The sequence below is a fragment of the Sceloporus occidentalis genome, unplaced genomic scaffold (genome assembly GCF_023333645.1).
Source record: "Sceloporus occidentalis isolate IW3139 unplaced genomic scaffold, rSceOcc1.0.p SCAF_4, whole genome shotgun sequence".
Lineage (NCBI taxonomy): Eukaryota > Metazoa > Chordata > Lepidosauria > Squamata > Phrynosomatidae > Sceloporus > Sceloporus occidentalis.
In genome coordinates this window covers 112,059,566-112,074,990 of record NW_028316984.1, presented here as the reverse complement: position 1 = coordinate 112,074,990, position 15,425 = coordinate 112,059,566, and the positions used below count along the sequence as shown (strand labels likewise).

The 15,425-nt window shown below is 40.5% G+C and overlaps 1 protein-coding gene across 3 annotated transcripts in view; it reads left to right on the top strand.

The window, feature by feature from the left end:
• Window positions 1–15,425, top strand: part of ELP4 (elongator acetyltransferase complex subunit 4) — a 221,588-nt gene that overhangs the window by 53,316 nt on the left and 152,847 nt on the right. For all 3 annotated transcript variants that reach the window (XM_089521299.1, XM_089521298.1, XM_089521300.1), the window contains 2 exons: window positions 6,359–6,443; window positions 10,069–10,257. In XM_089521299.1, the coding sequence (XP_089377425.1) occupies window positions 6,359–6,443; window positions 10,069–10,257 (274 nt within the window). The remainder of the gene's footprint in view (window positions 1–6,358; window positions 6,444–10,068; window positions 10,258–15,425) is intronic.

The following is a 15,425-nucleotide window of genomic DNA, read 5'->3' as shown; positions in this document are numbered from 1 at the left end:
ATGTAAAGAGTTCTTTCAGCACCTTTGAGATTAACTAAATAAAGAAGTTGGCAGCATGAGCTTTTGCAGACTCAAGTCTCCTTCTCCAGATGCTGCCAACTTCTTTCTTTGGTTATAAACTGCATATATATATATATATATATATATATATATATAGAGTTCTCAAGAGAGATATTTTAAAAGGAGAGATTATCTTGGGAGGAATTACAAAAATAAACAAAAAATGTGTCATCTGCTCTTGCAGACAAGCCATGTTGTTCCAAAATAACCCATGGATAAACTGCTCCTTTGGATCACAGCCATAATTGTAAGGAAAGGCTAATTATGATTTATCTATTAAAATATGATAATATCTAATAGGTATATTCCTTTATAACTGCCTTCCAGATTTCCTCATTCTAATATATAATACATATGCAGATTTTGGTATTATGCTAGACAGGATAGCCAAGCAAGAATATTGCATTTGGTTTTATTATTTGCTTGTTTGAAGGGATGAACATTAAGAATAGATAGATGGGTTTAAATGGACATGGAGCACGGATTTCCTGATAAATCTTGCTAAAACAGCTTAAATTGTCTTTCCTAATGGAGTCTACTTCCTGATAATAGGCCTATTTGTCATACATTTTGATAACCTAGCCTTTGTTAAATGTCTAGAAACTATTGATAGGGAAGTCAGAAACTGTTGTAACTAGGATACCTTCTTATGAACCACTGCTTCATCAGTAACTAGACTATTAAACAAAACAAAAAAGGAAAAGACTCTACTGATAAAACACAGTAGCAAAATTAAACGGTTTCATAACTAATCTGTTCCAGGCCCCCTCACCCAGACATTCAAATACAACACATATTATAAATTTTGCTGACAATATTGTTTATTTGCTATCGTTAAGTTCACTGTCATCAGTAAATTGCGACGTGAAAACACATATGTTTTACATGTGAAATTATTTATGGAAGATTGAGCTAGGATATTTTAATTAGCATCTATTTTATGTAGCCTTGTATTTCTCATGAAGTAATTGATGATAAAAATTATACTCTTGTTAATCATCTGATAAATATCTAGGTTTGAGTCCAGGTATAAAATGGTAATAATGGGAAAAGCCCTTCCTACCCCTGTTTTCTATAGCAGATATTCCAGTCTGCCAAAAATAGTACACAGAAGCAAATAGACACACCTTCCATGATTCAAAGAACTGTTCTCATATTTTATCATGTAATGAATGCACAATAATTTTCACTATTGCAGCAAATGCTAAATTAGGCTTTTGGATTCAGTTACCATATTGAAATGAATTACTATTAACAGTTATTACCATCCAGCAAATGATTTTGTTTCATTAATTGTACAGATATAAACAAAGAATTTAAGAATATGAATTTTATTTACATGATAAGATTGCACCCTTAGATTTGTTTGCACTGTCAAAAGAATGAAAAGAAGCTGGTAGAAGGAACAAAGAGAGCTCTGTTTTACTTTATAAACTGACAGTAACTCAACAAGCAAAATCTTTGTTAGGAGAGATTGAGTACCTTTTCATATCTTGCTGAAACTAGCAAGAGAAGATGCTAGAGAGATAGGAGTAGCTGGATATACTGAAATTTGCAACTGGTAAAATTAAATATTAAATATTAAATTAAATTACAGCCGGCCCTTCTTATACACAGATTTTTTATACATGGATTTAAGCATACACGGTTTGAAAATGTTCCCAAAAAGTATAAATTTACCTTGATTTTCCATTTTTTATAAGGGACACCATTTTGCTATTTCATTATATGTAATGGGACTTGAAAATACACGGATTTTGTTATACACGGGAGATCTTGGAACCAAACCCCAGCGTATAACAAGGGTCCACTGTATAGGTTTAAGATAAGAGCTTTGAGTAAAGACCATTAGTCATATTACGAGTTTTTAATTATCCTCACAGCACCTTATAAGGAATGGGAAACATTGCTGTATATTTAGTATGCTTTCTAAAGTACAAACAAGCTTTGTGTGAATTTCTTAACAAATTAGTTTAAACATGTACCTGTCCTGGGGTGTTCTTTGAGATGCTTTGAGTTGTTTTTTATCAATTTGAGTTCTTTTATGACTGGAGTGTAATTTATGCAAAGGTATCATTTCTTCATGCAGGTATTTGTGTTGCTGCAGTTACCAACTTTGCTACATTATAATTTTGTCTAAAACCAGATAGTATTTTATGCAGTTAATTACACGTTGCCTGAGAATTTGTTAACAGCTTAGTTTGAAAGCTGGTGCACTGAACTAATCAGGACTTTGGTCCAAGTTAATTGTATGAAATATAATGGGTTTTATTTTAAGCTTTCATTAAGCCATTCACTTCATAGCAGATAAATATGCTGCTCTTTCACAGAAAGCACTTTACAGTTACATTTATTTTATGGTGTGTTTATTTTAGAAGGGTGTGACTGGACACAGTTTTTCAGCATGTGTATACAAGTCACACACTCTCAGCCTCAGAAAATGATGATGACAAACCCTCTCTGAAAAAACGTGCCAAGAAACCCCTATGATAGGTTCACCTTAGGGTCACCATAAGTCAATGATACACAACAACAATAACAAAATATGTACATACTGTGAAACTTACATGTGTGATTGTCCATGTGAGAATTTGCATTTCAGTTTTATGATTTTCCTACAGAGATATGCTCTATTTGTAATAAACATATAATATTACAAGATAATGTCAGAGTACAGTCATGAATGTAAAGCAGAGATAGTAAGCATGTGGCCCTCCAGAAGTTGATCTGCAAGCCTCACCTGCCCTAGCTAGTATAGAAAGTTGTAAGAAATATACTACAACATTCTCTGGATTCTGGATAGGCTTGGAAACAGGCCCCTGGGCTGAAGATATTACTACTTAATGCCAGTCTGGTAAATGGAAAAACAGCTATGATCCAGGACCTGATCCTGGATGAGCATGCTGAACTGGTTTGTATTATAGAGAGCTGGGTGGATGAATCTGGGGATTTAACAGCAGTGGGCAAGACCTGTGGGGCAGTGAGACAAAGTTGCATTTTTTGTAATTCCATCATCATCACCGGTGTCCCATCCCACTGTCATCCCCCCTACCCCCACCATCTCATAATAGTAATAATAATAATAATAATAATAATAATAATAATAATAGGAATTATTTATATGCCACCCAATCACTGGGAATCCGGGTAGTTCTTGATAGTTCATCTTCATTAGAAGACAAATCAGACTTTCCAGTGGAGGAGTAACAGCAGATGGTTGACAGCCAACCAAATCCTCCTCCTGTTCTGCAGGTCAGATCAGATTTAGAGCAGGGAGACTTCCCCTCCCAGTCTCAGAGGAAGACAGAGGCTCAGATGTCTGGCCCAGACTATTCCCTGTAGATGAAGTGAGAGACTTCAGTCAAGATATCAAGACAATCACAGCTGTGCAACCCATCCCTACATACTGAAATATGGTGTTGACTGAATATGGCACCTATAAAAGAAAGTTACAACCACCAGCTAACTTGTCAAGTACAGTTTTATTCTTCCTCTTTGCAGTTTGGCTTAAAGAAATGCACAGATTTATGACCCCTGGAGTACTTAATGACTCAGCTACTGCTACTTTTTGTAATCGTGACTCTGATTTACAGCTTTTTTGACCCTGGGCATTTTAACTTCCCGATACCTTTTGATGACAAGTTACTGATTCTTGGCTTCTGACTGTCAGTATTTTAGGAACCCTAGACCTCTGATCCTCATCTACTTTTCCTTAAGGCACTCACAATCTTTTAGGTGTCAATGTGTATATTTGAAGATGGATTGTAGGGAAAGGGCTATGTGGCCATGTTCTAGAAGAGTTTATTCCTGACGTTTCACCAGCATCTGTGGCTGGCATCTTCAGAGAATGCTGGCATGGAAGAGAGTTGGATATATATACTGTGTGACGCTGGGTAGGGCCTGTAGAGCCCGGTCTAGCTGCTTCAATTCTAGGACATCCAAGTCATCTGCAAACAAAACCAACATTTGGGCCACAAGGTGTACAGAAAATCTACACTCATGGACAGATACCTGCACAAGAACTCCAATCATCACCCAGGACAAAAAAGAAGCACAATAAAAACACTAGTAGACCGGGCAGAATGGATCTGTGAACCACACTTCTTGGAAGATGAATTGACCTAGACCGGGCTCTATGGGCTAATGGTTATTCCAGCTCAGACATCAGAAGGGCTGCCAGACCAAGAAAAACCCAGAGGAGGGAAGACAAGCAACCACTCAAAGGGAAGGTATTTTTACCATACAAAAAGGAGTCACAGGCGGGTTATAGACCGCCCATTTGGGGCGGTCTGCACCCGCCCCTTTCCCCAGTGTATCGGGGCCTCAGCTGCCAGAACGGCAGCCGCTGAGACCCCGATCCGCTGCTTTTCAGGCTGCGGGGAAGCAGCAAAACGCCGCTTCCCCGCAGCCTGAAAAAGGGTGTCCCTGGGGCTTCAAGCCCCAAGGACACCCCGTGGCGGCGGGGAGAAGGAGAAAGGGGCCGCTTGGCCCCTTTCTCTTTTAGTCCGCTGGGCGCAGCCGTCTGAAGGCTGCACCCAGCGGACTAAACCAGGAAGGAGCTCTGAAACGGAGCTCCTTCCTGCTCCGTGTTCAGGGCGCACTAAGCGCCCTGACGCGGAGCAAGGACGTCACGTCCGTGCCGCCCCGTCTAGAGGCGGCGCGGCCGTGATGTCCTCATGGCAGCGGCCGTATGGAAGGGCCACCGCCGTTTAGTGCGTGACGAGCACGCACTAGGGTTAGGGCGGTGCGGAAGCACCGCCCTTTTGTAACCCTAGTGTGTGCTCGTCAAGCACTAAAGTGCCGGTCTGTAACCGGCCACAGACAGAATAGGGAAACTGGTGAGGAAAGACAACCTCCAAATGGTTTACAAACCAACCAAGAAAATCCAGGAAATTCTGCGCTCAGCAAAGAACAAGAGAGACCCTCTCACAGCCACAGGTGTTTACCACATACCATGCAGCTGTGGACAAGTCTACAAAGGGATCACCAAACGCAATGTACAAACACGAATCAAGGAACACGAGAGACACTGCAGACTGAGTCAGCCAGAAAAATCAGCAGTAGCAGAACACGTTATAAACCATCTTGGGAATAAAATATTGTTTGATAACACTGAAATTCTGGACCATGCCAGCAGCTATCGTGTCAGAATGCACAGGGAAGCCATTGAAATACATAAACCTGTGGATAATTTCAACCGGAAAGAAGAAACCCTTAAAGTGAACAAATTTTGGCTACCAGTCCTGAAAAATAGCAAAATCAGGACTCAGCAAATACAAATGAGAAATCCACCCATGGTCAGGGTCTTTCCCAGCAGACAATGATCACCAGTTAGCAGACACTAATCCTCTTCACATATCCTCCCACCCTGAGGCCCTGCCATTAACAACAGAACAATACACAAATTAACATGAAAATCACTCCTCCCTACCCAGGGTCACACAGTGTGTGTGTATATATGCAACTCTCTTCCATGTCAACATTCTCTGAAGATGCCAGCCACAGATGCTGCCAAAACGTCAGGAATAAACTCTTTTAGAATATGGCCACATAGCCTGAAAAACCCACAAAAAGCTATGGATGCTAGCCATGAAAGCCTTCGACTTCACATCAAATCAAAAGTTTGTTTCTGTCTCACATCAAACCCGGGATTTGCTTTCCCTGCTTTGGAAAAGGCCTGACTGTTGGAAGCACTTAGAAAGGGGGACAGAGAGTGGAAGCAGTGGGAGAAATAGCACCAGCCAAAAATCACACTGAGAAGAATGAGTTTGTTATATAGACATTAATCTTTAGTCAATTAAGGATTTGGAGTGGGAAGCGAAGCAAGGGAAGGAACTTTATTTTTTCTTTCCCTTTCTTCTTGGGATGCCTGTGTCCAGAGATATATTTAAACTTTCCTCATTTATTGACAGAGGTGTGAAGGGGAGAAGGGTATTGGATATGGCAGCTATCCAGTGACAGTGCCTGTAGGTGATAAACTTGTTAGAAAAACAAAAAAGGCTGTTGTTTAAAATAGTGTATGGGAAGAAACTACTTTTCATAACAATTTGAATATGGCCAGGGAAATGTATGGCTATCAACCCAATTTGATTCTGCATTTTTACAAGTTATTGTGGCATAAACAGGTGAATTCTGTGCAAAATACTTTACACTAAATCTGAATTATTTTGCTAGTATTGATTCATTTACTTCAGTTTTTTTTAAAAAAACTGTCATTTTTTCACTTGCAAAGCTGAAAATATTAATATTGTTATTAAAATATAATTTGTAAATAAGATACTCTTTTTTCATTCTTTAGTGATATGGCCTGTGGTTATACTAGATTGCTTCATTCCATTCAGAAGTTCATCTACCAGCAAGGATATGATGGCTCTTGTCTCCAGGTATAAAGCAACATCTGCATTGTTTCCAAGCACAAAAATAAAAATTTTATAACGTCTGTTGGGGGATTCAGTAGTGAAGACTGAATCTTTTCAAACACTGATGATTAAAACAGTGGAAATAATTAAAATAATTTCTACTGTATGAAATGGTTGGCAACATGCTTTGTAGTCACATTATTCAATCCTTGCTATTTCCAAATAAACATTCAACCCCTAAACTCCACTTTTGTAGCCAATGAACCTCCCCATTAGTCCCTTAATACTTCTGAGACCACAGCACTCCCCCCCTCCCCATCAGCAGCCTCTGGTGGAGGTGCAGTGTCTTCCATTCCGAGTCTAGCGTCTCTGCTGGGTGAACAGCCATACCAGATTCCAAATTGGGAGGCTGCTGAAGAAGAGGTGTGCACACCCGTTCCAGTTTCTCTGCTGCTCTGTCTTGGGTAAGGGAGCCCAGGCAGCAGAGAAGCCTAAATGATAAACCCCTTCCTTCTTTCTGTCCCTTCCCCCACTGCCTCTCTTGCCCAGCTACCCCTCAGCAGCGGTTTCTGGGTCTGGCCAAGCAGTAGCCAAGGGGCAGACAAGCAAAGCATTGGGGGGGGGGGAGGGAGAGTGATGAGCACTCTTCTGCTGCCCCTTTGGCAGCCTTTTCTGGGCACCTGCATTGGGTGATACAAAGCCTGGTGACACCCACCCTACTGACACAACTGATTTTCAGTAACATTCCACCCTACCCACACAACTAGGGTTGCCATAATTCTCTACTAAAAACTGGGACAAAATGTAGGACAAAATTTAGACCAAAATATAGGACAATTGTAGGATAAAATTTAGCCCAAAATGTAGGACATTTAAGGTCCTCCATTTTTCTTAAATGTCCTACATTTTGGGCTAAATTTTATCCTACAGTTGTCCTATATTTTGGTCTAAATTTTGTCCCAGTTTTTAGTAGAGAATTATGGCAACCCTACACACAACCTCCTAGAAACCCCCAGTTCGATGGTTGAGGTTTGTCTCTTTTTTATTGTTTTAAGGGCACAGCCTAGTTTCGTAGAATGTTTTTACCACTCGCTCTCATGTGCATTGTGCCACATGAGAGGATTCTGACAGGAAGGACTCTTGTGCACATAAAAAGGTGCATTCATAGCACAGTTGGTGGCTCTTCATACTTTATACTAAATTTTTTATTGGAAGAAAAAACTTCTAATTCACAGGCTGAAATCCAGGGTCATGTTCATATACTTATAGTACAGATTCCATGTGTGCAAGGAAATGCTTGGTGGTGAATCAGGCTACAGCCCTTCATACAGTATTGAATACTACATGGGAGGGCTTTAAATCTCAACCTTGCTTTTACACAATTTACATTCAGTCATCTTTTTAATAGGTCTTAACAGGACCTATTAAATAGGACCTATATTTAATAGGTCATAACAGGAGTCTTTAACACAGCCAGTGTGATGTGATGCCAGCACAGTGTAGTGGCTTGAGTATTCAGTGAGGACTCTGAGAGTCTAGGGTTAAGATATCCACACAGTCATGGGGATCCTCAGAATGATCTTGGACTAGTCTCAGTCTCTCAGCCTTAGAGGAAGGAAATGACAAACCTCCTCTGAAGAAATCTTGCCAAGAAAATCCTATGATGGTGTGCCTATAAGTCAGAATGAGCATGAAGGCACGCAGCAAAACAAGAACAACAGGAGAAAAATGTTCTGTTTGAACTAATATTTCTTAGATTGTGGTACAGTAAATACTAGGAACACCTGACAGACTGTCTAGGTAAGTTAAATATGGGAGAAATAATGTTTAGAGCATTGTTGAAATTATTATTCCATCTTTATAATTATTGGCAAATTTTATTAAAGCTTTTTTTCAGCAAGTGTCATAATTGTTATCTGGAGAATTATGTCTAAGATCTATCTGTCCAAAATCAAACATTGATTTTATTAAACTTTCTCAAGCACAGCTCTTCTGGTTAATTTTGTTTTCAGTCTGTACTGAGCTTTAAGAGTAAGCATGTTTTTGTGGGTTTTTTTTTTAGTATAGTAATGCCCTTCTGGAGAAGTAAATTGGTCCCTGACAGGCACCTCTGCTTTCGTTACCTTAGCAACAGGCATGTCATAACAGTTCCCCAGAACGGTATGTTGAGCTGCTCCTCCAACATGATGACAGGTCCATAGGAAGCAGGAAATCAGAGAATATCAGAAGCAACAGCACCAAAGTGACATGAAAATCCTGGGAGCAGACAGCGAATAACCTGTTATTGGGGGGGGAATTATTTTTTCCCCTCCCCACAAGATACTGGACAAGGGATAAAAATAGTACCTAGCTATCTCCTCCATGTATCTCTATTTCTTTCATCCGTTGGTCTATCTAGTAAAAATGCTAGAAACTGCAAGTGGATAAAACCATTTTTGTGACATGAATGGTTTATTTTGTGTGTGTTTAAGCAATTGGGGAATAGAATTTATTTCTGCTGATAATTATCTTATTAATAATTTAAAATATTCCTCTGTTTCAAACCCTTTCTCAATTATGCTTAACAGCAATACTTTTAAATAACACTTTAAAATAAGAGTGGAATGCTAGAACCCTAGAATAAAGAGAGAAATTGAATAGTCATCCATTAAAATTATTTTACTATGGGCAAGAACCAAACCATGACTTCCACTGCCAAAGCAGTGAAACAGTCAGTGTCTCCTTCCCACTGCAGCCCCTTTGTGTCAAAAATAACAAATCTGGGGGCCTGGAAAGCTCTCTGGAGCTGATTTTCAGGAGCCCCCAAGAGCTACATGGGGAACGAAGGGACAAGTAGGTTCTGTTGCATTGCTGCTGCAATATCAATAGTGTTGGATTTAGGCCCTAGACAGAGTCTGATAAGTTAAAACAATTAAGAGGGCAACCATATAATACAAAAAGCTTCCTGAAAATGAACGTTTTAATACCCAAGTGGAAATACATTACTGAAAAGGCTGTTTTTATGGTCCTAAACACACTATGCACACATTACCCTTAATCCTATTGCTATTCTTCACTAAAGTAAACCCTTTGAATCAATTGGATTTACTTATACCTTGTCCCACAATTCAACAGTTGATTCAGTGGTTCTACTCTACTTGAAACTAATAGGCAGGATTCTAGCTATAATGATACAAAAGAGAGCTAAAGGATACAGCTGACAGTTCTGTTTACACATCATACATGACACAAAGCACCTATTGGGCTGGTGGAGGTAGGAGATGCCTAAATGTACTAGCCTACATCAGTGAGACATACTGACAGTTGAGCAGTCATGTTCAGCTTTAATATGGCTTTGTTCCACACAGACGCCATTGGATGACAGCAATTCCATTGCACACAGCCACTTTTGATTTTACCTGCAAGATTATTTGACTGTTTTCTATGGCCATGTCACCACTTCTCTGCCCCCCACCACACCTTGCTCTGCCTTTGGGCTGAAATATCCTCTCATAGAAAGTGGGAAGCTTGGTAAGGGCAATGACTTTTGCTATCAAATTTTCCTTCCAGTTCGTTACTCCCTACTAAGTGGAAGGGTGCATCAGAGTTTATTTCCTTTTTTCAGGGCTTCAGTTTGCACTAATTGTTTTTTTATATATATACTTCACAGAAAAAGGAAAGGAACATTGTAAGAATTGGAATTCAGAGCCTTGGATCGGTACTGTGGGGTGATGATATTTGTTGTACTGAAAATCCACAGAATATTAGTAAACTCACAAAATTTTTGTATGCTCTCCGTGGCCTCCTCAGAACATCTTTGTCTGCCTGCATGATCACTATCCCAGCTCATTTGATCCAGGTAGGTGTAATCCAGTTGCTTTTACTAATGTCAATGGGTATATAAAAATACAATCATTTAATGCAGTAAATTGTTAGAAATCACCATAGTGGTGCTGCTGGATTATAAACTGGATTGTTTCTTATGTGTGTTTTGGCCCTAAATGGGTGCAGGAGCAACATGTTCCCTCCTGAGGTAACTTCTGACAGATGGTGGATTTTTGCAGAATTTGCAGTCCCAAACTGGATTATTTCTGCAGTGTGTTTCAGACCTTGGGCCTGAAACAGAGGAGGGTGGTTTCTGGCTGCTCCAGGGGCATGGCGATCAGACGCATGCCCCTGGAGTGCCCAGAAGCCATCCTGGGGCTGCACTGGGGCTGCCTATGGTGGCCTAAAACCAGCTTTGAAAGGATAGTAGCCTGTTTCTAGAAGATCACTCTGTATCAAGTTATCTATACATTTTAATTTCTACTGATAAGCATTTAATGAATTGGAGTTCCAGACAATGTCATCAACATTTTTAACTAGCAGATGTCCCTTTGTCCCAGATGGAATGTATGTGTGGAGTTGGTCATACTGAGGACCCTCCTCACCAACTAGATCGCCACACTACACTCTTATAGTGCTGCTATTCCACTTTAACTGCTCTGGTTGCCTCCTGTTGCATTCTGGGATTTGCAGTTTAGGGAGAGGCATTTAGAATTCTCAGCCAGAGAGCTCTTAGGCCTCACTGAACTACAAGCCTCATAATGCATCAGGAAGCAGCCAGACCAGTAAAAGTGGAATAGTATCACTATAAGAGGGGAGTGCAGTAATGTGGTACGTATTTCAATCTCCATTTTTCAATTTGCCAGAGAGAGATTTTTGTCTCACTGTTGGATAGTTTTGGTGAACAGCTTAGCATGGAAGAAAATAATGTTCTTACCAAGGGATGTTGACAAGGATTTCCTATAATGTGTCCCACTTTGTCCTTGCAGTGAAAAATATTTGAGAAAATTCATTAGCAAGTCTGAACTTCTTAACATTATTTCAACTAGCAGTATTGCTTTCTTTAAGCAACAATCCTTTTAGTTCTTCAAACTCGCCTGGATGACTGGTGTTTTTAGGGCTGTGGATTGCAACATTCTAAATATGTTCATATTGTAGCTGTATTTTACATATATTTTATTTTTAATTTTTATCTGCTTAAATTTTTGTATCTTTATCATATAATAATTATTATTATTATTATTATTATTATTTTACAGTGGTATTTCATTGTGAGCAATAAATTGAATCTGTCTTTTATTATCAGTAATAGAGCACTGACATGGTTTTAGAGAACAACTAGTGAACAAATATTGCCTGTATGTGTCTGTGTATGTCCTCTTTTTTATAAGCCAAGAGAGTTAGAAACCTGTTTGATTTCTTACCTGGAAAAATATTGAAGCAAATAATAAACCAATTTATCAGTGGTTTTAATTTTTAAAATAAGTAAGGAGCCAGTATGATGAGGTCAGAAACTACTTGAACGCACATTGCAACAACAGCAGCATGTTCAGCTTAGGGTTCCCATAAATCAGAAGTGACTCAAAGGTACAGCAACAACAAAACTAGCATTCTTATCCAGAACAAATTTTGCAAGACCAGCTACTATATTTAAGATAAATATTTACAGATCTAAGATTTACAGATTAGCAAAACATCGCTTACTATAATAGGTCTACATTTTTAGATGTCTTTTAATCTAGCTCCTTGTGAACTGTCTTCTGCACCAGAGATGTGTCAAGGAAATGCAACATGGGACATGCAGTTATAGAAATAAAATATGTATGTGAAAGTCAGAATGACTAAGCATGAACAATTAAGAAATCACACAGGTGTAAAGGATGATATAATTTAGAAGTCTTGGGAGCCAAGGACAAAATTAAGGAATGTACATTGGTAACACCTGAGACTTGATACATGTACAAGGTGATCAGATGATGTTCATGGGTTGGACTTGAGTATGGGATGAACAAAAGTCAACCAATCATTGTGAATGTACACACCCACTGGGTGGTAATTGTCTAGTGGGTGGTAACAAACATTTGCTATAATAATTGCCAGTTTTGCTAATGTGACTTGTGGGTAGTTGTGGAGTATTGGTAGAGTGTAGAGATATTGTGGATTGTTGAGCATATAGAGATAGTAACTGTGTATAGTAGAATAAAGTAGATCTTTTATCTAAGACTACTGAGTTGTGTTGGTGTCTTGAGTGACGATACAAGAACCAGCAGAATCCTGATGGTGTTTGGAGACATCTGAAGAAGAAGAGTGAGAAGGCTTGGAGAAGATTGTCAGGGTCTTCAGCCTATTCTCAGAAAACTCTGCTGCTTTGGGAGAAAGCATTAACCACTGGCCAAAGCTGGTCAGCTCAGCTTCAATAACAAGGTGGTGAGTTACAGCCTGAGGTGTAGAGCAACAACTCCCATCATCCCTGACAAGATGGAGACAAGGGATTTAATCCTGAGGTACCTCTTCACATAGACAAGCAGTTTTTAAACCACTCTTGCCAGTGATCTTTGGATGCTCAAGAATCTTAGTAATCAAAACTATGTCTCCATCTCTGGTGCTTAGATTTTTTTAATCAACAAAAAATGTACCAAACTGTGCAAACCTGGTTTATACAAAAGCCATGGCCATTCCCTTTTCATCAACCACCTCTTAATGTTTCATCAAAAATAGCTTTTGAAGTTCTGCATATAGATTTTTTTCATTGACTGTGAGTAGCATGTAGCTAAAGAAATATACATAACTTGCACTAAAATAGCAATGCATTTTAAGGATCTGAGTATTCAAAGTGTGAATTTATAAGACCCAGCCTAGTCAAAAGTATGCAGGGCACTCAATGAGAATTAATAGAGCCCTATTAATGTCAGCAAAAATGAGTACCATACAATCTGAGGGAACATGTCAAGGAATTAAAAGTACATGCATGTCCCCTATATTTCTGTCCCACCCCTATTACTCATGCTGTGCATATATGTAATTTGTGCAGGGCCGGCTCTAGGTATTTGGCCACCCTAGGCGAGAAATATTTTGGCACCCCCTGTCGCCCCTCATAATTACTTTCTCCCTGTGATTTCTGCTGTTTCGTTTGTTAAAGCTAAACATTACATAAAACTTAGGTTCCAATCTGTTGTCATAGTTTTGAGAATTAGTAAAAAAGCCAATTGGGTTTTTACAGGTTAAAGACTTTTTTTTTATTGCTGTGACATTTGGAATGGAGACTAATGCACACATATTCCTTTTGCAAGCTAATGATGTGGAAAAATCTGGATCCCACCCCCATGAATTTGTGGGGTGGTGGTGGTGGTGGGGGATCCCTAACAACTAAAAATCTTCACACATGGGGCAGAAAAGGGTGTCACAAGGAAGAGAAAAAAAAACAGTAGGGTCACCAGGGACCAGGGCTGTGCCACACTGCAGAATTAATGCATGTTTGACACCACTTTAGCTGCCCTTGGCTCCTGCGGTGACCGGCTGTCCTAACTGCAAAGGAGGAGAAGACACTGCAAAATGTAGGGCTTTCAAGTAAAATGGAAGACATGCCCAAGGGAAAGCTGAAACTCCTCATATAAATATAAATTCATGCTCAAAAGAGAAGACATTTTTGGAATTCCTCCTGGACAGAAGACTGAAATGTAAGATATGCCCCAGAAAAAGAGGATATCTAATCCTGCTGGTTCCATGCTATGGACCCCTGGGATTTGTAGTTTGTTGTAGCTCCACTGTTCTCTGACTGAGAAGGGGAAATCTCCTCCAAAAATCCAAATCTCAGGATTCCATACCATGGAGCCAGGGCAGTTAAAGAGGTGTCAAATTGCATTATTTCTGCAGTGTAGATGCAGCCTATGAAAAAAGGATGAGAGTGGCTCCAGGTTGAGAAAGAAAAGACACATAGCAGGCACACCACCAAGAGTGGGCAAGACATACTCTCTCAGCCTCAGAGGAAGGCCATACCAAAGCTTCCCTGAACTCATATTGACCAAAAACAAAAACCCATGGTAGGTTCACATCAGGACCGGGCAGACCTCTTCCTCTTCCAGGACATGCCCTCCATTCCAACCTTCTGTCCAGGAGGTATTCTAAAACATCCTCCTTTTTGAGCATGACTATGAAGCATGCATTCACATTTCTAGGAGTGTTTTGAGTTTTTCCTGAGTCCTGTCCTCCCTTTTTCTGAAATGTCTTCCATTTTGTGGTGTCTTCCTTTGCGGTGAAGACATCTGGACACCCTGGGAAGAAGACCAAGCTTTTAAAGTGGATTGTTGGAGCCTGTGTGGACTATTTGTTTGAGCGTTGGACTATGACTCTGGGTTCAAATTCCAGCTTGGCCATGGAAACCCACTGGAAGAGGGCATTACACTCTCTTGGCTTCAGAGGAAGGCCATGGCAAGCCTCCTCTGAACAAACCTTGCCAAGGAACCCCCATGAGAGGGTGGCCATGAGTCAGAAAAGACTTGAAGACACACAACAAACAACAACAAGGGGGTCTAGGAATCAGAGAAAAGGGTGAGTGAGTGGAAAGGGAGGCAAAAGTGGATGGATAGGGAAGGGATAGGGCCAAATTCTGGGAAGAAGGAAGGAGTTATGGGGGGGTGGGAGAAATGGGGCCATAGAAACCCACTGGATGGGAGTCACACACTCTCAGCCTCAGAAGAAGGCCATGTCAAGCCTTCCCTGAACAAGTCTCTCTCTTGGCAAGAGAGAGAGGGAGAGAGCAAGGAAGGAAGATAAAGGGAAGAAGATGGAGGGAAGAAGGGAGGAAGGAAGGAAAGAAAGAAGAGGGAGGGAGATAAAAGAAAGGAAGGAATTCTGGAAACAAGGGTCGGAATCCCAGCCTTGCCATGGAGGCCCACTGGGGTGGGCGAGTCACTCTCTCTCAGCCTCAGAGGGAGGCCGTGGCAAGCCGCCTCTGGGGGAAAAAACCTTGCCAAGAAACCCCCGCGAAAGGGTGGCCCTAAATTGGAAAGGACTTGAGAGCAAACAGCAACAGGAACAACACAACTCTGAGTTGTAAGACTCAGAGAGGAGGGTGGAAAAATGGGGAAGGAAGAGTCTGGGAAAGAGGGAGAACTGGGGCTGGGGGACTGGGGAGGTCTCTGTCCGGGAAGGGAGCATACTCAGAGCTCCATGAGTGCCCCAGTCCATGCTGGCAGCTGCCTT